This window comes from Anolis carolinensis, chromosome 4, assembly GCF_035594765.1.
Source record: "Anolis carolinensis isolate JA03-04 chromosome 4, rAnoCar3.1.pri, whole genome shotgun sequence".
Classification (NCBI taxonomy): Eukaryota; Metazoa; Chordata; class Lepidosauria; order Squamata; family Dactyloidae; genus Anolis; species Anolis carolinensis.
In genome coordinates, this window is record NC_085844.1 from 162,121,358 (window position 1) to 162,146,539 (window position 25,182).

At 40.8% G+C, this 25,182-nt stretch overlaps 1 protein-coding gene across 2 annotated transcripts in view; it reads left to right on the forward strand.

Moving 5' to 3' along the window:
• The window catches only part of pigk (phosphatidylinositol glycan anchor biosynthesis class K), a 176,886-nt gene that overhangs the window by 33,097 nt on the left and 118,607 nt on the right, over nt 1–25,182 (forward strand). Inside the window, exon 9 of one of the 2 annotated variants that reach the window (XM_062978131.1) lies at nt 2,352–2,524. In XM_062978131.1, the coding sequence (XP_062834201.1) occupies nt 2,352–2,524 (173 nt within the window). Of the gene's footprint in view, nt 1–2,351; nt 2,525–8,130; nt 24,322–25,182 lie in introns of those variants that run through there. The other variant, XR_010005377.1, reaches the window with a different exon arrangement.

The following is a 25,182-nucleotide window of genomic DNA, read 5'->3' on the forward strand; positions in this document are numbered from 1 at the left end:
TGGCCGATTTCTCTGGGTTGTTTTAGTCTGCAGTGCCTTTCATGTTCCTCGATTCCTGTTTGGGCAAAGCTGCATTTGGTGGTCCCTATGTAGACTTGTCCACAGCTGCATGGTATACGGTAGACTCCTGCAGAGGTGTGAGGATCTCTCTTGTCCTTTGCTGAACGTAGCATTTGTTCAGCAGTAAACAGCCAGACCTTGAAAATGAACTGCTATTAAATGCTAATCAAGGTGGACAATTGAAACATTCACACCTGCCTCCAACAGACAAGTGTTCTTTCTCCCACCCTGAACATTTCACAGATCTATAAACCCCAATTGCATACCTCCAATATACCTCACAACCTCTGAGAATGCCTGCCATAGATGCAGGCAAAACATCAGGAGAAAATGCTTATGAAACATGGCCATACAGCCCGGAAAACTCACAGCAACCCACCGACTGTTGATTTCCCTCGCCCAGGGCAAAAGTAATATATTTTTCTGCAATGAAATACTTGTTATATGCATTTGTTATTGTTGTGTACTCTCAAGTCATTTCCAGTCTGTGACAACCATAAGTGACCATATCACAGGGTTTTCTTGACAAGATCTTTTCAGAAGTTTGCCATTGCCTTCCTCCAAGGCTATGAGACTTGCCCAACAACACCAGTTGTTTCATGGCTGAGTGAGGATTTGAACCCTGATTTCCAGAATACTAGCCCAACTCCCAGACCATGTCAATACAATGAATCACCAATAGAATCTTTTTTTATATGGTCATTTCATTCTTCTCTAGATATGAGTCTTTTAGACAGGCTTTAATCCTAGTTCAGAGCAGATTATTTGCAGCATTCTATATATATGTTCAGAGACATTCACTGGCTAGTCAACATATTTCAATATTTTTTATCTGATAAGTAGAGGAAAAAACAATTCAGAAAACTATTAACTGATTCTGTCACCTAAGCCCTGCTCAAAAGTAAGTGGTGGAACTAAAGGTTTCCTGCTCTACTCGTGATGATACCGCAAAATTGTATGAAATAGCAGAAGGTAGAAGTTTTTAGTGGAGACATAGTTGAGTTTCCAAAAGACATGTGTAAATCTGGAAAAAAAATCCCCTCTTGGCAAGAGAATCCTGTGTTTACATGCAAATGTACAAGCACAGTACATTCATATTTTACTTTGCAGATTTCAGGTATGGGCCTTAGTTTAAATTAAGACTTGCTGTGATTTACTACTTCATAAAATAGGAACAATAAATATTTAAATCTCCAATTGTAATGGGAAAGTGGCTATGTAAAAGCATCTATCAGTATTTTGCCTAAGGAGACTGGTGCAACCTTATTGCTAGATAAGATTACATTAATTTTGCAATAAGCAGCCTACACTGACAGGTTTGTAGTGACAGAACAGGATCAGTGACTAATGTTTAGCTCTTTTTACCAAGAGAATGAAGCTTATTTTTTTCCAATTGCAACCAAATGTTAGTTTAACAGAATACAAGTCTGGGATATGAATATGAGAACAAGACATGTACCAGGATTAGAAAATGCCATTGTGAATGATTTGGCTGGTACACTTTGCAATCTGTGCAATTTTTTTAGCTTATTTGAAATCAATAGTAGTTAAAAGTTTGTGAACAGCTATCTGGGAAATAGGATGAAGTGCATCAACCCGTTAGGAATTATAGTGCAGAATCTGCTAATGGAGCAACTGATTCCAAAACACTTCAAATGGCTCTAAATTCTACTTTTTCAAGTATCTAGTTGAAACTTAGGTATAATCTTGTGTATCCTTTTGAAAATAGTGGGACTTAAATCTGCATAGGATTGGTAAACTACCTTAGCTCACTTCACGACATTTGGATTCTAGATCCTTTGCTTCCAAATTTACTTCATTGATTCAAAAATTTGAATGTTTTTTTCTTGTTACCTTACCTATGAAAAAAACCTTTTTTATTACTCAGTCCGATCCTTCTTCAAACTATAATATCTGATTAGTTTGAAGCAGGATTTTCTGAATTTCTATAGAACAGCAAATTGTTACTTTTTCAAACTATTAGTTGAGAGAAGTATTCACAATCCTGGATTTGTGGAGTTGAAGGAGGCATTATGCAAGTTTGTATTTTGTACTAGTAACTGAAACATAATTTGTGAATTGGGCTAGACAGTGGAACCAGTTGCTTGCATATAAAGAATAGTCTGCATCAGCTTTTCATAATTTCCTTTTGATTAGAGACAGAGCCTCCGAGAAGGAGAAGGAGAAAATGAGCTTAGCAAGGGGATCCAGCAGGATTTGGATCATAAAGTTGGAAGTAGTACATTTGAATTTGGGGAACTGACATTAATGTACTTTTGTCTCCTTTACAGTTTCAGGTGTGTCCTAAAAGTTTATGTGTGTCTACACCTGGACACCGGACTGATTTATTTCAGAGAGATCCTGAAAATGTCCTGATTACTGACTTCTTTGGGAGTGTACGCAAAGTAGAGATTACAACTGAGACAATTTCTCTGGATCCTAACTTAGTTCCTGAGAAGATCAGGTATTGTGCTATTTACTTTTCCAAGTTCTCACTTCCACAGTTGGATAAATCATAAAATATGTGTGAATGTTCTTGAGTTGGTATGATTTTACTTATATAAGAGAAGACTGGGAGACTTAAAGTGTCAATTAGCTGGGTTATTATTGCCACGAAACACTTTCAAATAATATTTAGGGTGATGAGCATTCTTCTCAGGCCCCACAGAAAGGTTGGGGTTGTGTAAATATGGAAAAAAATTATGCAGACTACAGAAAAGCCCCCCAAAAGTGATGGGATGTAGTGTGATCAGAAGCAAAGATGCAAAGATTTTAGAAGGCCCAAGATTGATACTGAATAATAAATGGCTGAAGATTCGCAGTCCATTGGAACTGGTCATCAAGTTCTTGATGAAATGTTGTTAAAAGGAATTAAGACAGCTGGCAGTGTCTGAACAGCATAGTTACAGAATTATCACTGTGTGTAATTGAGGTACTATCCATGCCACACAACCTCTGAGGATGCCTGCCATAGATGTGGGTGAAACGTCAGGAGAGAATACTTCTGGAACATGGCCACACAGCCCGAAAGACATACAACAACCTTGCAATCTACAAAAGCTTTCACACTATATGAAGAAGGGAACTAAGAACTTATTACGCTGGGAGAATATTGCAAGTTTGCACTTATGTATAGAGGGTTAGAAAGATTGCAGGGAGAGTTTGCATGTGCACCTTCCTTGCTTGCAGTTTGGAAAATGTGACATGCCTGCATGAATTAGAAATTAAACAACACAAGCATAGTTTTCAAATGCATTGCCATCCCAGTAGAATTAATATTTTCAGGAGTGGCAGTCACATATGCAACTCGGTGAGTGTGTATAAACATTGCCTGAAGTATATGTATGTCTATTGTGTTATGCAGTGTAGTAAACACATCAAATATAATACATGAGATTATAATAGGTAGGAATAATTCTTCTGAGAAAACTTCCATTCTACTGTGGTGAATGTTTTTAAAGATAATATGCTTACTTGATTTTGAATATGCTGTATATGGAGTTTGCATTCCTACTATGATTATTTTTGAATTTTGTATTTCCTTCTAACTGGTTTTCACTGGTTTATTCTGGTTTTACAGAAAATCTGACCATATGCTTCTTGAATCTTCCTACAGTATAAATACAGTAGAATCTCACTTATCCAAGCCTCGCTTATCCAAGCCTCTGGATAATCCAAGCTATTTTTGCAGTCAATGTTTTCAATATATCATGCTATTTTGGTGCTAAATTCGTAAATACAGTAATTACAACATAACATTACTGCATATTGAACTACTTTTTCTGTCAAATTTGTTGTATAACATGACGTTTTGGTGTTTAATTTGTAAAATCATAACCTAACTTGATGTTTAATAGGCTTTTCCTTAATCCCTCCTTATTATCCAAGATTTTCGCTTATCCAAGCTTCTGCCGGCCCATAATACTATTGGGGGGGGGGGGAGAGCTTTCATACTATATGAAGAAGGGAGCTAGGAACTTACTACGCTGAGTGGGAGAATATTGCAAGTTTGCACTTACGTATAGAGGGTTGGAAAGATTGTAGGAAGAGTTTGCATGTGCACCTTCCTTGCTTGCAGAAAATGTGACATGCCTTCATGAATTAGAAATTAAACAGCACAAGCAAAGCTTTCAAATGCATTGCCATCCTAGTAGAATGAATATTTTCTGGAGTTGCAGTTCACATATGCATCTAGATTGCATGGACTGATCAGGTGCTAATGTTGTTTGTGTGAATGTATCATTTCCTTACTTGTGCTTCAGTGTGAATCTGATTTCCTGATTCCCAGACATATAGAATCATCTATACGCAGCAGTTTGTGAAATCGTTTTTATTTCTTATAATGGTGTGTATGAGGGAAATGTCTTGAAAGGAGTTTCTTTAAAGTGCCTAGCATCTACAGAATATAGATTTCAAACAGCATGTCGATTTTATTCATGGTGTTGTGTTGCCATCTGTTGGAAAATCTTGGGATAAACAAGCACTTGAATGAATGGATTCTATAACCTTCCCCTTTCTGCAAGTAATTATGCCAGATGTTGCAAAAATCTGCCATATGTTTACAAAATGTTTACAACAATAACTTTATGGTTTTGCATTTTTGTAATAATGTGCTGCTCTTTTGCAAAGTGATTATTCAAATTTTGTAGACTGTGTCTATGGGCATTAATGTAGCATTTATTTTTTGTAGCATATTTGACTCTTCCTCATAATTTGCGTGTTGCTGTATTTAATGTTGCTGATTTTTGTCTCTGCTTTTCTCCAAGAAATTCAAAATGATGTGCATAGTTCCTTAGCCCATTTCTATCTTTAAAACTACCCTGTGAAGAAGATGATGCTGGGGATTGTTAGAAAGTTAGGAACTCATTGCATCATTCCAGAACTAGTTGGACAGATTGACCACTCATGATTCTGTGATGAATCCATAGGGATGGACAAGCTAAAGAGCAACCATTAAAATACTTGTCAGATTCTTGGGGACGGTTGTCTAAATAGACTTCTATAGTTAGTTCTGTTTGCTAATCAAGCATAAGAGTGACACTGCTGGTTAATGAGATAAAAGAATGAAAGATGACTCATTAGGCACCAACTTGCTTCACACTGATTGAGCTTGACCAAGAACATTTGAAGCCATGATTTCTGGTTTGCTTGTTACAAGCAGCCAGGAAAGCTGTTTCCCCCCTCATCCCAGCTTGTGTGAGTGACAGGGAGTGAGGGACAAAGAAACTCAAGGCATTGTTCTTCCTGTGTATTCTTCCAAATCAATGGTTCCCAATCTTTGGTCCTTCAAGTGTTTGGGACTTCAGGTCCCACAATACCTAACAGTTGGTAAGCTGGCTGGGATTTCTGGGAGTTGAAGTTGAAAATGCTTGGAGGACCAAAGGTTGGGAACCACCATTATATATGTGTTGTTTTTGCATGCATGTGTTTTTAAGAGAAAGAGAATGAATGTCAACATAAAACTATAAAATATTAAATCTGACGGAAACGTTTTGTCAAAATTTCATGACAGATAAAAGACTCAAGAACAGATAGCTCTTTTTCAGCTACAGATACAGTGGGTCCTTCATTTTCAAGGGGAGTCAGGTGCAGGACTCTTGTAAAAATAGAAACAAAATTGTGTACAAAACCCTGTTATATTATTTTTACCTGAGTAAATGCCCTATTTCATCCAGTATGACTCTATGTTCAACCTCTGCAAAAGTTGACCATAGAATCATGTTGGAGGGCCTACAATGCCTAGAGAAGTGTTCAGTTTGTATTTTATGACTATTTTATGACTGTTTTAACTGTTCTAATCATTTTAGTTTATTGTATATCAGTGTAACGGCATCAATTGCCACTTGTAAGCCGCCCTGAGTCCCCTCGGGTGAGAAGGGCGGGGTATAAATAATTTAAATAAATAAATAAATAATTAAGTCCTCCAGTTTGATTCTATGGTCAACGTTCAACAGAAAACCTCAAGATTCCTAGTGAGAACATATTAATCAAATCTGCAAATAATCAAATCCGCAAAATTTAAACCTGCTAATGTGGAGGGTTAACTACTAAGAGATACACCTTTTTTTCTTCGTGTACTCTGTGAATGCACACTAATGGAGAGACTGCGCCTGCGCGGGCTCCAACGGAAACTCTTCCCAAGCTGAAGTTTTAAATTTTGGCGGTAGCCACGCCCCCCATCCCCGGAGGGCATATAAGGCAGCCCTGGGCGTCCGCTCTCCAGTTTCTTTTTTTCCGCCGCAAGGTTCACTTCGGATTCTCATGTCTACTACTCGCTTCAAACGCTGCACTCAGTGTGCCGCTAAAATCCCTGATTCCGACGGCCACGCCAAGTGCCTCTTCTGTCTCGGAGAGGCCCATGTCGTCGGTACCTGCCGTTTCTGTCTAGCCCTAACGGCTCAGGCAAGGAAGAATAGGGCCGCGAGGCTCAGAGCAGCGCTCTACGAGAAATCGCTCGCCCCCGAGCCCACTCCGTTGACATCGGGCGCGACGTCGACACTGAACCCGAGAGTGATGTCGGCACCGGCAGCTAAGGCTCCCTCAGTCTCGTCCAGGACATCCAGGGCATCCAAAACAGCTAAGCCCGTCAAACCGCCGTGCACGCTCACCACGGCCACTATGTCGACTCGTTCCGGTAGAGTGGGTCCCTCCTCGACGTCGAGCTCTGTGGCCTCCGTGTCCTCGATTCGATCACATCTCGGGTCTTCTCCGTCGACCTCCGCAATGAAAATCGCCTTTAAGAGGGCCCACGAGGAAGCCCGTCGGACCCAATCCGACTCAGCAATGGTCCCTCCGACGCCGGGAAAATCTCTGAGGGTTCCTTCAAAACAGCCGCTTGCTAAAAAGAGGGCGACCCAACGCTCTTCCTCTTCTGCCTCTTCTAAGAAAGACGCCCCTTCCTCTTCGGCGACATCCTCTAGAAGATCCTCTCCGATCGCTCCCGCCCAGCAGCCTCGACAACCCTCTCCTCGACAACTTTCCGATGGCGAACTACAGGACTCACCCCACCACTCCACCCAAACAGTGGTCAGGGTGCCATCGCCTCGGCCTGCTGCCGTGCATCGTCCGTCCCGCCAGCAGCTTTTTCCCCCGACCTCGACACCGGAACGGGGTAGACAAACCACCCGCTTGGCTCGGGCTGCCCAAGCCTCGGCCTCCAAAGAGACTCGGCCACAGATCGCTCCTGCTCTTGAGGCTTTGCCTCCACCAGAGACTGTGCTGTCATCTCCCCCTCAGTCCCCTCAAGGGGCTGAGGACGATGAGATTGATATCGATCGTCCTGACTCCGCTCTCTCGGCCTCGGTGATATCTCTCGGTCTCGATCTCTCTCCTCCTCACGACGCATACGAGGTGGATCCTCCCTCGCCTACGGACAATATTCGAGCCTTCTCGGACCAGATGGTGAGGATGGCCGATGCTCTGGGTTTAGAGATCAAGCAAACTTCTAAGGCGGTCTCTGACCCGGTTTTCAAACGGGTCCAAGCTCAAGCCCCTCCAGCCACACTGTTGCCGTTTCTGCCTTACCTTCTGGATGTCATCCAAGCATCCTGGAAGACCCCTTCCTCGAATCCTGGTACCGCACTGATGACGATGCCTTGGAGTGGCTTAAACACCATCCCGACCCGAATTCCATGGTCATCAAAGCTTCACAGACCTCCAGTCGTGAATCAAATACACCTACAGATAGAGAAGGCAAGAGGTTTGACGCGGTGGGCCGAAAGCTCTACTCTGGGGCCCTCCTACTTTGTAGAATGGTGAACTATGGGGCCTGTATGGGTGCATACCAGCAGATCCTTTGGGAGAAAGCACAGCCTTTTTTCTCGAAGTTGTCTGACGAGGACCGATCTGTACTGTCCACCCTTCAACAAGAAGCCGACTCGTTAGCCCATCATCAAATTCAGATGGCTAAACATACAGGTGACACGGCCGGTAAGATGATCGCCCATGCCATTGCCATTCTTCGCCACGCCTGGCTGAGGTCGTCGGGTTTGTCTTCTTCCTCCAGACAAGTTATTGAAAACCTTCCTTTCGACGCTTTGGGTCTTTTCAATTCTGGCACCGACAATAAACTCAAAACTAACCATGATTTTAAGGTTCTGGCTACCAAGTGTGGTGACCAGCCTCAAACGCACCGCACCAGATGGTTTCCTCAGTGCTTCCGACGCTTTCCGCCCCCGTCTTACCGTCACCAATCCTTCAGGCGTCCCTCGGTTTCAAACAACCAGAACCGCCAACAGCCTCGCCGCTCCGCCCATCCGCAAAAACAATGCGGTCGAACCACTCCCACCTCTGGTCAGCCCCATCGGCGTACCTGACGCCACCTCTCTCTATCAAGACTCTTTCTCCGGTATCGATGCAGGACTCATTCCTCTACATCCCTCCCCTCTACCACATCAACCTCACGGCCTCTTTTCAGACCGCCTGGCTCCTTTCTTCCATCAATGGGAGTCTATCACTTTGGATGCTTGGGTTCTCCGAATTGTTCGGGAGGGCTGTACCTTAGAGTTCGAAGAGCTCCCGCCCACGGGTCAGATCCTTCTCTCCAACCCTTCTCAGGAGATTCTTGCCGAAATCGACATCCTCCTCGCCAAAGGGGCTATTCAGCCTTCTCCATCGGTACAGGACCCTCAAAGCTTCTTCTCCAGATACTTCACGGTCCCGAAGAGGGGAGGGGGGCTCCGCCCCATCTTAGACTTGCGTGCGCTCAATACCTTCATTCGCCCAACCAAGTTCAGGATGGTGTCCATCGCCTCCATCCTTCCTATGCTTCAGCGTGGAGACTACTTCGTGTCCATAGACTTACGAGACGCTTATTTCCACGTAGCGATCCGGAAAACCCACAGACGCTTCCTTTGCTTCAAGGTCCTCGACCAAACCTACCAGTTCACCGTTTTACCCTTCGGCCTCGTTACGGCCCCAAGGGTTTTCACCAAGGTTGTCGCTGTGGTGGCTGCCCACCTCAGGCTCCAGGGAATCACAGTTTTTCCATATCTGGACGATTGGCTTCTGGTCGGGTCCGACCCTGTCCTCCTCCGACGTCACGTGGACACCACCCTCAGTCTTCTAGACTCTCTCGGTCTCCAGCTAAATCCCGACAAATCTCACCTCTTTCCGTCGAACAAAATCCGCTTCATCGGCGCCCTGTTCGACTCAATCTCTCAAACTGTCTCTCTCCCGCTCGACAGGTTTCTCGCCCTTCGCCAACAAATCACTCTCTGCGAAAACAATCGCCACATAGCCTCCACAGTTCTCACGACCCCGTTTGCCAGGCTCCACCTTCGGACCCTACAGAGATGGTTTATAGACGTTTTCAAGCCATCCCGCCACCTCAATTCGAGGTTCCTCTCCATCCCGCTCCATGTTTGTCAGTCGCTTCGCTGGTGGAAGTCCCTCTCCAATGTTTGCAAGGGCCTCCCGTTCCATCCGACTCCCCCCTCGATTACCATAACCACGGACTCCTCCAACTACGGCTGGGGAGCCCACATGGACGGTCTCACCGTACAAGGTCTTTGGTCTCGTTCCGAGAGGACCAATCACATAAACTTTCTGGAACTTCTCGCCATCTTCAAGGCTCTGAAAGCCTTCTCCCGCCTGATCTACCAAAAATCTGTCCTCGTTCAATCAGACAACACAGTGGCAGTCTTCTACATCAACAAACAAGGCGGCACGGGTTCGAGGAAGCTGATGCTTCTCTCCTCTCAGCTGTGGGCCTGGTGCATAGACCACAATATACAGCTCCTGGCAGTTCATCTTCCCGGGATCCAAAACAGCTTGGCAGATGCCCTCAGCAGGATGACGAGTTCCTGCCACGAGTGGATGCTCGATCCCGAGACTCTTCTTTCTCTCTTCCACAAATGGGGATACCCCACCCTGGACCTCTTTGCCTCTCCCCAGAACGCACAACTACCTCGATACGGGGCGAGACTTCCTCCGGCCTCCTTTCCAGGCTGCCTGGGAGACGCTTTTCTTCTGGACTGGTCGTCGGAACCGATCTACCTCTTTCCGCCTTTCCCTCTGATACATTCACAGAGTACACGAAGAAAAAGGACAGGTTGCTTACCTGTAACCGTGTTTCTTCGAGTGTACTCTGTGAATTCACACAAGCCCTTCCTTCCTTCCCCTCTGGCAAACCCTCTTCCTTTCTCGTTGCCTTGGCGGCGCAGGAACTGGAGAGCGGACGCCCAGGGCTGCCTTATATGCCCTCCGGGGATGGGGGGCATGGCTACCGCCAAAATTTAAAACTTCAGCTTGGGAAGAGTTTCCGTTGGAGCCCGCGCAGGCGCAGTCTCTCCATTAGTGTGAATTCACAGAGTACACTCGAAGAAACACGGTTACAGGTAAGCAACCTGTCCTTATCTTAAAGATGATAGACATCTTTGATAAACATTTCTTCCCCCAAATAATTTACTTTCCCATTTAAAGCCACCTGAGCTAGTAGTGGTGGTTACTTCATCTCGTCTTACTAAATCGAATACACTACTTTTGTAGTGTATAAAGTATTTCTGTTGTCTCTCCTGCATTTTCTACCATTCAATTTCAGTGGATAATCCCAAGTTAGGATATTATAAGAGAAGAACATCTAATAACTTGATCTTCCTTATATTTGATCAAAATTGTGAACTGAAGATATACAATGGGCTGATTTCCACGTCATAAAAATGCCAAGGTGCTGAAATCTATCATGATCAAGCAAGTATGCTGGTGCCTAGAATTTGATTGATTCTCCTTGTCTGCTTGAGATGTACCTAAAAAAAAACCCATGGATCCACTGTAATAATAGGAATCCTGATTGTTTGTTCTAGATATGCTAGAATCCCAAGCCATATAGTCTTTTGGTAGCTAATGACTTTGTGTTTGAGTAACCTCTGGTTTATGACTTTTGCTGTTTTACAAGTACATTGGCTTCAAACTACAGGAAAGGAGATTCCACCTGAACATCAGGAAGAACTTCCTCACTGTGAGAGCTGTTCGGCAGTGGAACTCTCTCCCCCGGACTGTGGTGGAGGCTCCTTCTTTGGAGGCTTTTAAGCAGAGGCTGGATGGCCATCTGTCGGGGGTGCTTTGAATGCGATTTCCTGCTTCTTGGTAGGGGGTTGGACTGGATGGCCCATGAGGTCTCTTCCAACTCCACTATTCTATGATTCTATGATTCATTGTTACCTCTGGTTCTGCCCCTATTAGGGGATAATTAACAACACATGGCTGCCATATTTGAAATTTCTTTAGTTTTCTTGCTTCCACAAAAGCCAAGCATCAACAGTTGGGTGCAGTACACCAGTATGTCTTCTGGACCCCAATAAACCAGAGCCCTGTCTCATTATAGTGTGCTATCTGGACCAGTTGTTAAAGCTAAGCCTGTGCATATTCTATAAGTAACATCATAGGAATCCTGTCAATATTATATAATCATGTTCAGTCGATATCTTTTTTATCTTCCCATTTCATATTGCAGTATTTTCAGTTTATACCCAGTATGGAGGAGGATAAATTCTAATAACTTAAATTAGAACATTTATTTCACTACTGGACTGTACCTTTTAATATATTTTCATCAACATATGGATATATATCTCCAAAAAATTGTTGATTTTCATAAAAGCAACAATTGGCTTTCCTATGGAGGTAATTGTTATTGTAAAACCATTGTAGACTATTCTCAGATCTCCTTCTACACTACCAAGGTTCAGGTCAGTCTGAGCTTTTTTTATATCATAAGTCATAGCAACTATTGCTACTACCTCCCTTTCTGCTTACAGTCATGGAACACAATTCTTCTGTCCCCAATCTGTATTCAGCAACTGTAGATTTATTACCATTCATAGTTTGTTCCAATTTTGCAACAAGATTCTGGTAATAACAGGCCACATGGGGGAAAATATATCAGTTCAGTTCTGTCTATTGAGTTCCGTAAGATTTTCTCCCAGGTAAATAAAGTTGCAGTGTATAAGAGATCTTTATGCATCTTGGGCAGCCTAGCAAATCTCTGTTAAAAGCAATTCTGGGATTGTTTACAACTGTAGTTCTGACTCATTAAAGCACAAAAATTCTATCTTGGGACTGTACCAGCTTTCTTAATGTTACATCTTTGCACCTTCTTGCTACAGCCCGTAAATTGTGTAACCTCCTGAGAAAGAGTGTATTACACTACATGATGTTATACTGGATAAGGAGAGCTGTTCTTCATTAAGCGGTACCGTTGATATCAATATTTCATCACTGACGCGAGCCTCGGTGGGTGTATATAAACATTGCCTGAAGGTATATGTATGTCTACTGTGTTATGCAGTATAATAAACACATAAAATATAATACATGAAATTATAATAGGTAGAAATAATTCTTCTGAGAGAACTATCATGCCACTGTGGTGAATGTTTTTAAAAATAATATGCTTACTTGATTTTGAATATATGAGGGATATGCATTCCTAATATGATTATTTTCGAATTTTGTATTTCCTTCTAACTGGTTTTCACTAGTTTATTCTGGTGTTGCAGAAACTCTGACCACATGGTTCTTGAATTTTCCTACAATATAAATAATACTATGTGGGGGAAGGGAGCTTATTCTTACAGCATTTATCTCATTTTTTTCATGTCACGAGCGACTTGAGAAACTATATTATAGAATCTCACTATAGTACTATCACTTTGCTTAGCAAATGGTGGCATGGCAAGAGAGAAAAGGATTCCTCATTTCTCAGTTTTTTTTTCTGTTGTAGTATGCCTTTAAATTGTCTCTAACTTATGGCAACCCTATAATTTCTTAACAAGATTTATTCTGTGGAGGTTTGCTGTTGCCTTTCTCTTAGGCCGAGACAGTATGATTTGCCTAAGATCATTCAATGAGTTTCCACAATTGAGTGGGGATTAAAGCACTGGTCTCCTAGCATCCTAGGAATTCCACACCATAACTACTATACCATGGTGAACCTACTGGTGACCTCTATCTACTACTATTTAATTTTCCTTCTCAAAAAGCTCCTCGTGTCACTAAAGGAATTGTGAAGATCTTTGTTGGCTCCATTCCTTTAGTTATGCTATTTTAGGACTTGTAGCTTTGCTGCATAAACTTCCAATCCATGCTGGACTGAAGAAGTATGGCCTGATGAAGAGCTGTACATATTTTTGGATCCATGCATGCATGCACACTTATTATTTACAGCAATTCTTAGATTGCACATTGTGTCTTTAACAACTGTTTCTGAATCTCTCTGTCTATATGAGCAACTGGTCTTCTAGGGTTTGCTCCACCATATGAGGACACTAGAAGGTCATTCTTCTTCTGACTTTCTGGAATGAGTGGCAGGAGCAAACCCAGTCTACAAGAAATTTGAACTTCATATGCTATAAATAGAGGTAACCACTGTTCCTATTTCATTTGCTATTGAGTTAATTTCTATAGTTCTGTAGCAGGAAGGAGAGTTCTCTATAATAGAAAGGCTCTCTTTCAGAGAAATACTTCTTCTTGAATTGTGCATTTTACAAAAAAAACTCTAAACAATGATATCTAGACCACATTTTGTTTCCATGCAAAATTAGCAACAATTTCCAGATCTTTGAACTATACATTTGCTTTGCTGAGCTGTGAATTCTATTCATGTGGTACATATCTTTTTCTCTTGGATGTATTTGTGTGCGTGTTCAAATTCTGAAAGGGGTCTGTAGGGAATAGCATATTTTAATGCTTGTCTTAGATAAGTTTTTCAAAAACTTTAAATGAGAAGGGATTATTTGATCTCTGTAGGAAAGAGCTGCAGCTTTGTAATAATTTTCAAACACATTATTGTAGAATTTTAAAAATAGGCTTCAAAGATTGCCTTTTGATGAAATAACTCTTCATAGCACAGCTTGAAGGCATGTATTGGTGGAGGGGCTTAGAATGTTTCAATCTTCGTTGGTGACTTAAAAACATAGTGACAACAACGAAGCGTCTGAAATCATCAGAATGGAGATCAAGGAAGAGAAACCTAACAGTTGCATTCTGTGCAATTCCTATGTGTCCAGGTATATTATGGGATTGCACAGTGTATTTATTTTCATTAATGGTAGGATACTGAGGAAGGACCATCACCAGTGGACTTCATCCCTTATCCATATATATATATATATATGTGTGTGTGTGTGTGTGTGTGTGTGTGTGTGCGTGCGTGTGTGTGTCCCCTTCATGCCCAACTTTTGTAAGTGCTAGTCAGGCAGCCCAGTGTATGCTAACTAGAGGAGACACTTTCTTTCTCTTCTTTTTTTTTATTTTATTTGAGGGCCCTTCCACACACCATATAACCCAGAATATCAAGGCAGAAAATCCCACAATATCTGCTTTGAACTGGGTTATCTGAGTCTACACTGTCATATATTCCAGTTCAAAGCAGATAATGTGGGATTTTATTCAGCTGTGCGGAAGGAGCCTGAGTCAAAGTTTGAACCTGATATCAGACTGTAGTGCTTTGCTCTCAAGCATGTGGGATACTAGCATAGAAGACTGTGTGGCGTAGTCCTGCTAATCTGTTGCAACAAAAACTGTAAGTCTCATGGCACTTTCTAAACTAACAGATTTGATTTGGCATAATCTTTGTAGAGTTCAGTCCACTGATGCGTTTGATGGAGTAGGCTGGAATCCATGAGAGCCTATGACAATTAAAACTTGTTAGTTTTTAATGTGTTACAAGGCTTTTTGTTATCCAGAAGAAAATATTCACAAAGCTTTCCTTCTGAGAAAGTGTGAGAGAGAAGATGTTAAAATGTTAGAGGCATCTAAACTGGGGGCATTCTCATATAACTCATAATCATGTTTTAACACAGTGATGTCTATCTATGTCCTTCCAGAGAGTGCTGAAGTAGAGTTCCACAATGACTCATGATTGGCTTATTCTGGCTAGGATAGTGAGAAATACATTCCTACAGCCTCTTAGATGTCCCTTGTCCCAACTGTTTCCTTGTTTTTATGGACTGGTTTAAAAAAATCAGCTCATGTTAGTTTAATACTATAAACCTGAATGGAGAAGAGCGTAAGAGAACCATGTGTGCTCCCACTTTTCCACTTTCTAAGAAGAAGTAAACCAGATTGCAATTCCAGTTTGATGGATTTCTGATTTATTTATTTATTTGAAGCATTTATATTTCTCCCTTCTCACCCTGAAGGGGACTCAGGACGGCAAACATTCAGTGCCGGAACATAAATTAAACTATAAAGTATAAATATACATAAACAATAAATCAGTTATCTGCACTTTAAAACCATCAAAAATCTGCCATACCGGATCTGGTCAGCAGGGTAACGTTTCCTATTGTTGCCTTGTTGCACTGTCCCAAAGGCTTGTTTTTATCATCTTTCTAAAGAACAGGAGGGAGGGGGCTGATTTAATCTCACCAGGTGGGAGTTCCATAGCCAAGGGGCAACGACTGAGAAGACCCTCTCTCTCATCCCCACCAATCATGCCTGTGATGGCGGGACCAAGAACTGTACACTGCCCCAGCTATTAACCTGGCTGCCTCTTGTTGAACTATGTGAAGTTTCTGAACAGTCTTCAAAGGCAGCCCCACGTAGAGCACATTGCAGTAGTCTATCCTAGATATAATGGATCATGTCTAGTCAGTTGTTAAGCAGGCCAGTGAGGACCCATTGATTGCTTTGCTGGCTTGGGTTTACCTGGGATAAGGAGCATAAGAACACAAGACTTCGTATGGACTCCTCTCGGCTTGTGCACATAGCGCTAATGGACTGTTTATTGTGATCTGCAAAAAGAGTCTTTGAATGGTCTCTGAAAGAGTGAGATGTAATATGTAAAGAGCATAGGTAGAGCCTTTCCTTGTTTTCTTTCAGATGCAGGAATAGTTAATTAAGAAAAAATGCAGAGAAAGTAAAAAACAAAAAGAGTAAGCAGTTTAATTTATTCCTGTTGATTCTTGAGAGAGTCTGGAGAGCTATGGGGAAATAAAAAAAACATTTGCAAAGAGTAAGCCATGTGGCTCATGTAGCAGGTTTTATGGGCGTTATTTTAGATTATCTTTTTGTTTTTCCATTATGTTTCTTTGTCTTTATGTGTGAAATTAATGTTCTGTAAGCTTATACGGTGGCTAGTTTCTTTCATGTAATGCTTCACCAGATTTCACAGGTATGTATAATTCTGGAATATTTTACCATTGGTCAGTCTGGCTAGAACCAAATGGAAATTTGAGTTAAATAGAATCTGAAGATTTACAGGTTCTCCTATCTTGCACTAGTGAAATGTTGCTTGTATTCCCAATTTTCAGAGATCCCAACCACATTGCAGCTCATATCACAGCTCATATCATTCTCCAAGTCCTCTATATTATATTTTCAAAAGCACTATCATAAGGGGGGGGGGGGGGAAGATAGGCAAATTAATTTTGTAATTTTAATGCACCTGAATCTGATTCCAAGTTATACTTTGCTAGCACAGCATAGAAATGATCTCATTTTCTCCATAGAAGGCTAATACAGTTTCCCCCACCAAAGACAAGCCTCTTCTAAATGAATATTGTCAAGAAAACCCAATGATAGGTTCAGCTTAGGGTCACCATAAGTCGAAAATTGCTTGAAGGCATAAGGTTGTTTTTTTTTTTTTAACAATACTGAATGATTCAGGGATGGACATTGTGTAATTTAGCAAATATTAAATCTGCCCTGCCAAAAAGTGCCCAAGGTCATTTTACAACTTGCAAATAATGATTTCATTTGGACAAGTAGAGGTGAGAACGGAGGTCAGATGTAAAAAAGGCTGTTAAATTTTGTTTAAAAAGAAGCCAAATCAGTTGCATAACTTTAATGTTATTTTTGAGTCTAGGTTGGTGCATAGCTGGGACCTTTCTAAGCTTAGGTTGTAAGTAGTAGGGCTTTACTGGCCACAGAGGTCATATTTCTCAGTCTAGTAATGCAGATGAAATATACATATTTCTCACAAGTGCCTTGACAACTTTAGATCAGAAAAGGATGCCTGCTTTTTACCAGAAGATGGCAGTTGTGCCAAGCATAGCATTTCAGTTTGTATTTTATTTCAAGCCCAAGCGTAGTTTTGGCAAGCTTGTGACCATATCTGTGAATGTAATATGAAGTACAGCAAAAGCACAAGTCAATATTTTTGAAATACAAAAAAATTCATTACAAACATTTAACATGAGTCTGACTTAAATGTATAAGTGAATAACATTTAAAAAATAAGATGCATATGGTCTCGATAGATATGGCCCTAGTTTTTTTTTAATTTTTTTTATTAGTAATATGAAAGAGAACCAGTGTGATAGAGTGGTTTGAGCATAGGGTTACAACTTGGAGGGCACGGTTCAAATTCCTGCTTGGCCATAAAAATCCCTTGGGTAACATTGGGCAAATCACTCTCCCTCGGCTTCAGAAGGCACTTTTAACATATCTTGCCAAGCAAGTTTTAGAGTCCTTGCTTAGCCAGTGTTTGTCTCTCATCCAAATACTAACCAGGCCTGACCCTGCTTACTCAGAAATCTGCTGAGATCAGATGTGTTCAGGGCAGTATGGTGGTAATGATATTTCTAGCAAAACCCTTAAAGAACTTTGGTGGTGTAGTTGTTGAGAATTCAGTCTCAGGTGTTCATAAAAAACTGCAAATTTTAAACATCGATAAAACCACTTGGTTGTCCTGTAATCTGCACAGAAGTATTTGTCTTTCTTGTTCACCTGATTGGCAATTAAATGGCCTTGGAAGAGGTCTGCATGCAGCGCTATAGATATAATTGCAAACGAGGACATATTCATTTGGGAGCAACAATTTTATCTATAGAACAAATACAATTGCAAAATTAATTCTGCCAAGTGGAATTTGCATAGCAAAAAGTCAAGAGACATAAAAATGACAGGAATGACAGAAAAGGCCCTCAAGAGCTTTCAGAGGAAATGAAGGCACTGGTTGGATGTTGAATACATTTTGATACTGAAGATAAGTATTACCACACTTAATTTAGTAAATAAGATAATTTACATTGGGGTATTGTGTTGAAAAGAAGAACAGTAAAAAATAATCAGAAGTGTAGGCTGGTTTCTTTTTCTCCCTTTTTTTTAAAGGCAGTCTCTTATGTTTTTGAGGTGACATTGGTTTTACATTCATCACTGCAGAATAATATGGGCTATTTATTTATCTATTTTCCCACCTTTTCCCCGGTGTGGCTTTTAAGACAAGTTAAAGCACAATTCAAATAATGGCCCATGGGCTGCATGTGGTTCTTACGGATTCCCAAGACCCTCCTCACGGTAACAGAGAGGAAGGTCCATGCAGGAATTAGATACAGGCAGTCCTCAAGTTGCAAGCAAAATAGGTTAGGTAGATTTGTCCTTAATTTAATTTGAATTTGTATGTCGGAACAGGTACATTTTTTAAGTGTAACTACAGCCTCTATATATATAGAGGTATGGATGATATATATATGATGGATATATGATGGAGATATATATATATATATATATATATATATATATATATATATATATATATAATCCATACCTCACAACCTCTGAGGATGCCTGCCATAGATGTGGGCGAAACGTCAGGAGAGAATACTTCTGGAACATGGCCACACAGCCCGAAAGACATACAACAACCCTGTGATCCCGGCCATGAAAGCCTTCGACAACACACAAAAATATATATTCTTTGGTTTTGGATAGCATAGGAAAAGGTTAACACCCCTGTGGTGTTTGTTTTTCTGTCTGTGTCCCCCCTGTTCAGAAGATTTCATCTCACTTTCTGTCCCTGTGATAGTTGGATTTTGAAAAATTTAGCTTGTTGTGGAAACAAGAATTGAGAATAAAGCTTCAGTGGAAACCTCTTTTCCCCATGAAAACTTTTTCAGGAGTGAATTTCCCTTCGGAGGGGTAGATTTCTTTCCTGTTGTCTTACCCACATACTTAACTATGAGTCGTTTGTAAGTCAGATGTTTTTAACTCAGGAACTGCCTGTATTTGCTGAATTGGGAAAAGTACGATATAACCTCACTGAGGTGAAGCCTAGCTTTGTAGAGTAGGGAAAGCTGGGTTGCTGCAGCTGATATTGGGACTTTCAGTGTGTGCAGGGAGGAGAGGTTTGAGCACTTGTGCATGTTGAGATAGAGTGTGATTGACTTAATGTCTGTGTATCTGGGTGACTGATCAATTCAAAGGCTTTAGTCTTCTCTGCATGGACATCTCTCATTTTCTTTAGCCTGCAGAAGAGAAGGCTGAAAGGAGACATGATAGCCATGTATAAATATGTGAGAGGAAGTCATAGGGAGGAGGGAGCAAGCTTTTTTCTGCTTCCCTGGAGACTAGGACAGGGAACAAATTACAGGAAAGGAGATTCCACCGGAACATTAGGAAATCTCTCCCTTGGAGTGTGATGGAGGCTCCTTCTTTAGAGTCTTTTAAACAGAGGCTGGATGGCCATCTGTCTGGGTGCTTTGAATGTGATTTTCCTGCTTCTTGGCAGGGGGTTGGACTGGATGGCCCACGAGGTCTCTTCCAATTTTATGATTCTTAAGACCACTGTAAAGCAAAACACATGTGGATGTGTGTGTGTGTGACAGTTACACATTTCACATATTCATAGACTCATAAAATTGGAGAGGGCCTCATGGGATATTGAGTCCAACTTTCTGCTCTATGCAGGACATCCATCTAAAGCTCTCCTATCAGGCAACTGTCTGGTCTCCTTTTGAAGATGTCTAGAGGGGGAGACCCCACCACATCTCTATGCAATTGGTCTCATAGCTGGATAGCTCTTACTGTCAAGAAAGTGCTTCTGATCTTCAATCAAAATATACTCTCCTGTGACTTCAAACCATTAATTCTGATTCTTAGGGGCAACAGAGAACAGGCCTGCTCTGTCCTCTCTCTGACACCCCTTTCGGTATTTAAAGAGTGCAACCATGTCACTTCTCAATCTTCTTTTTACCAATTCCTTCAGCCTTTTCTCATATTTCTCCAGATCTTTCATCATCCTTCCTGATTTTCTCCACATTGTCTATATCCTTTTAAAAACGAGTCACCCAGAACTAAACACAATAATCCAGATGAGACCTGACCAATGCAGAATATTGTGAGACTTTTACTTGGAAACTGTACTTCTATAAATGCAGGCTAAAATAGGATTTACTTTCTTTACTGAATATCATACTGTGCCTCATGTTCAGCTTATGATCAACAGTGATCCCAAGATTGCTTTTGCATAATGTACTTCTGAGCCATAGATCCCACATCCTATAGTCTATGCATTTGTCTTATGTGCCCAAAATGTAAAATTTTGTATTTGTCTCTATTGAATTTCGTTTCATTAATTGTTACCCAGTTTTTAGTTTATCTAGGTTTATTTGAATTTTTTGTGTCTGTCTTTCAAGGTGTTAGCCACCCATTAGTCTCATGCCGTTGGCAAAATTAATAAGGATTCCTTTCATTCAATCATCCAAATAATTGATAAAAATGTTGGAGAGCAATAGCCTTAGGACAGAATACCTAGTCACTCAATGTTTGCTGAGGTCATTTTTATAGTGTCTTGTCATTAACAAGTATCACTGAGTTGCTTTGGATCTTTCATCCCTTTAACACACCTATTGCTTGGACATGGATAAAAAGATGTGTGACAAACCGATTCTTATGTGACTGATGTTTATTTACTTTTACTGAAATTAATCTGTAAACATCTGCCCATCTGTTAGATTGCTGTAATGGTATAAGATGGTAAATGCAGCTGCTTCCCTCATGACAAAAGTACCCCCCCCCCCCCCCCGGTGGAAAAAATGTGATGACTTCTAGGTGAAGAAGAGGACATTTGGACTCAGGCCACAGCTAATTTCATACTACAAACCATAATTTGTATGGATTGTTGTTTATTTATGAATCACATCTTGTTAAATTCAAGTCTAGAGCCATCACCAATTCTCATGTTACTTTTCCAACGCACTGCAGTGAATCAGAAACTGAAAACATGTAGGATTATAAACATACTAAAATGGGTGGAATTCCAAAACCTTTGGTTTGATGGGTTGCTTCTTGCTTGTGAGTTAGTTTGTGTCTAAAACCGCACATTGTGACTAATATAACTATGATTTAATAGAGGGCTGGTCAAAATACCATTTGCAGACTGGATGTGGCCCATGGGTTCTGAAGCGTGTCCTATGACACTTCTCAAAGCCTCCAGATCTTGATTTTTTTTTAAAAAATACATCAGTTTTGCTTTAAAACCGTAAAGACCCCACACATTTCAAAAGAGAGCAAAAAAACCAAAAAAAGATTAAAAACAATATTGGCCGACATTGAAACATGTGTCCACCCCAAGTTCAACGTGTCATTAAAAGATAAAAGTAATAACTATCCAAAGATCTTTGAGGTGTAAAGTTTAAAAATAACCTGACTTCTATGTATCTCATGATAGCAAAGATACCTTGAAACACAGAATTTCATGAAACCACCCCAGGTGTAATTGATGTATTCATTTTGCTACATTGTGATTATCTTTCCTTTAACTTGCAAAACTTTTATAGGGACAAGGGAAAAGGTAGATGATTACACAAGATTGTGTTCAAGATTTAATAAGCCTCTGTTCACTAGAGAAATACTCAATTAAGTGTGTTAGGATTTGGAAATATGTTAGCTGAGCTGATGAAGTAGTGTTTGTATAAGCCGTGTATTTTATACCTTGTTGGAAAAATCTCAATGTGCATAATTTCTGTGTTTCTTTGTTCCATGAAGTGTCCCATGTTCCATTCGCCATACAACAAAGAGGGCCACTGGAAACTGAAGCTGTAGTTCTTTGTTTGTTTTTTTTTTATTCATCTCTGTGCAGTTCTTTACCTGACCCCATTTTTAGTATGTTTTCCTTTAAAGATTTCATTAGCTGTACAAAATTAGACCTTTGGTTTATCGTGCCCATTTGGTTTTCCATTGGTACTTTGTCTGTTTGTTTTATAATGTGTTAACTCTAATGATCACTGGAATTATTGAGGGAAATCTTGGTATATGTTTTGAGTACAATTCTCTCGTTTATATATGAGCTCTTGATTGATTTCCACATTCATTTGCAAAGAAGCTAGGAAAGCTTGAATATAATTCTACTCTAGGATTTGATACTACCTGGACATACCCTGATTCCTTGAAAATAAGACATACCCATAAAATAAGCCCTAGCAGGATTTCTAAGCATTTGCACAATATAAGCCATACCTTGAAAATAAGACATAGTGATAGGCGTGATCATGCAGCGTACAAGGTCGCTCTCCCTGTCAGGTTCTGGTCTTCTGTGCGTGCTGTAAGCTGAGGCATAGAGGGAGACATAGAAAGTGAAAGTATCCTCAGTGAAGTGAGAAGCAGGACGCTCTAGGTATTGTGTGTCCTCAGGCGGAGGAAGTAAAGCTGTGGCTGCCGTTTTACTCGACACTGTGGGTCTCTCTTCCCCAACACCAACCAGCAAAGGTCTGTGGGTCTCTCTCACCCCACACAAACACCAGGGGATAGGGGAAAAGCTTCAGCAAGCAGTCTGCTACTGTACCCATAGAGATCATCCCATAAATACAGATCTTTGTACCATACTTAATAAAAAAAAGACGTCCCCTGAAAATAAGTCATAGCATGTCTTCTTGAGGAAAAATAAATATAAGACAGGGTCTTATTTTCGGACACACGGGACCTTTCTAAGTATTCATCTACACTGTAGAATTAAGAATGTATGTTAACTGCCATAGCTCAATGCTATGGAATCCTGGCAGTTATAGTTTGGTGAAGCACCAGCACTCCTTTACAGAGAAGGCTAAAGACCTTGTAAAATTACAGCTCCCATGATCCCATAGCATTTAGCAATGGCAGTTAAAGTGGTGTCAAACTGCATTAGTACTACAGTGTAGAGCCTGCCTAAGACTGAGCAAACCTTTGCATTCTTGCATTCCTTATTCCTCTTTCTCCTTGTCTCAAAGGCAGCCAAATTTCACCTCCTCCTGGCTCAAAGTTTGTGGAGTTTTCCTGTTGAGCAACTAATTGGGATTCTTTGTAAACCATGATTCAGGGTTCATATATAATGACAAAGAGAGAATCGTGGAATGTAAAATAGAAGTTGCATTGAGTTAAGACAGATGCAAACATGTTCAGCACTTTGTCATACCTAAATGAAACCAGTGTGAAGCCGGATAGTTTTAGAATATAGGCATATCAAAATGGAAATCTGTGCAGTCCACAGTTTGCCGTCTAAGCAAGAAACACATTGGCCCCACATTCATTTTGAAGAGGGCTTCCTAGAATCATACAATCATAGAGTTGGAAGAGACCTCATGGGCCATCCAGTCCAACCCCCTGCCGAGAAGCAGAAATCGCATTCAAAGCGATTTTGGAAGTGAGCTTGCTTAAATATTTTGTGTATGTTTTGTACTGTGGGTTCTGTGGTTCATATACTGGAATAAAAAAAGAGTTTGAAAATGTGTTAGTACTTGTATCGCAACTTGATAAAGACTATGGGAGTTTTAGTTTGATATTCTCAATTTGTGGAATATATATTAAAAGTAGTTAACAGCAGTCCTTGAACATTTTCTCTTCCCTTTTGCTGGAGTGTATGTGCTTTCAAATTCCATGTAGCAGAATTGCCGTAAGTGTCCAATAGCACCTTTGAAGTCTAATATATAATTTCAGCTAGTTCCTCCCCTGGATAAATGAAGCTATAGGCAAAGGCTTCTTTAGATTCTTTCTCCATAATACAAATCGCAGCACGGATGTTGGCGGAATCCTATCCCTGTACATCTCAGTGCCTTATTCCTCCAAGGACTTTGAAGAAACAGCTGAAGTATGATATGAGAGAGGAATCTCTTGGAGATGTGGGAAATGCTACAGGCTGGATCTAACCCTTGGGCTCCTAGTTGCCTCTCCCTGTTTGCACTGGAACTTTTGGCAAGAATACAGGGATGATGAATATTCACAATGTGGAGCTAAAAGCAAAGAGTAGGCTGGTGAAGTTGATCACTCAATCCTCTCATTCTCAGGCTTCTTGGCAATCAGCATGTGTAATACAATTCCTTTCTGCCTGAAGAAAATGGAACCGAGCACATAACTATAACTCCTATAGAGCTGCAGAGTGTAAGCAACCTTCATTTTTTTTCTGTTTGGCATCAAACTATATGCAAGTGCTCTCAGTCTTTGCCCTTCTCAATTTTGTGGAACAGCTTATGCTCTGGTTTTTGAGTACCTAAAGGATTACCTTCTAGTTAGTCAGAAATTTCTTGCGCTGAAGAGACTGTGAAGTCAGACTAGGCACTGGAGTACCGTGTAAGTATGCTTAATATGGTTATTGTGTTTTGGGGAGCTGCAAACTCAATTTTAACTATAAATCCATGAATAATGTCTTAATTTGAGATTCAGACTTTGTGCGCTGATCAATTATTTAATTATTATGTTTATATGCTGCCTTTTTCTGCCAAAAAAGGCACTCAGGGGAACTCAGAGTAATAACACTTCTAATAAAAAAGCCAAATACAGTTAAATCATAAGAAAGGATTAAAAATACAAGTAAAAAGACCTAATTAAAAAAGGCAGTAGCAGTACCCAAACATTTAAAAGCCCTTCAGCAGCAACTCAATTTAAAGGTCAAAAGCCTGTATAAATAAAAAGTTATTTGCCTGACAGCAGGAGGGTAGTTGGAGGGGTGTATGTGTCAGTCTAATAGTTCCTGGCAAAGAAGTTCAAGAGTTGTATTAACCCAAACATTTCCTCCACTTGTCTGTGCAATAGGATTAATTGATGGGTCTGAGATTGAAGGACATTCCTATTGGCTGGCCTTATATTTTATAGTGAGGAGTATCAAAGATAGCTTTACATCCTAGTTTACATTCAGAGAAAGAGAATTTAAATCCCAGTTGTCAAAATGTGGTAACTTTCTATATAGATGCTCTGAAATTCATAGAAGAAACCCTAAGGGCCATCCAGTCCAACCCTATTCTGCCATGCAGGAACACAGAATCAAAGCACTCCCGACAGATAACCATCCAACCTCTGCTTAAAAACCTCCAGAGAAGGAGACTCCACCACACTCTGAGGTAGCATATTCCACTGCCAAACAGTTCTTACCATCAGGAAGTTCTTTCTAATGTTTAGGTGGAATCCTGTTCCCTGCAATTTGAATCCATTGTT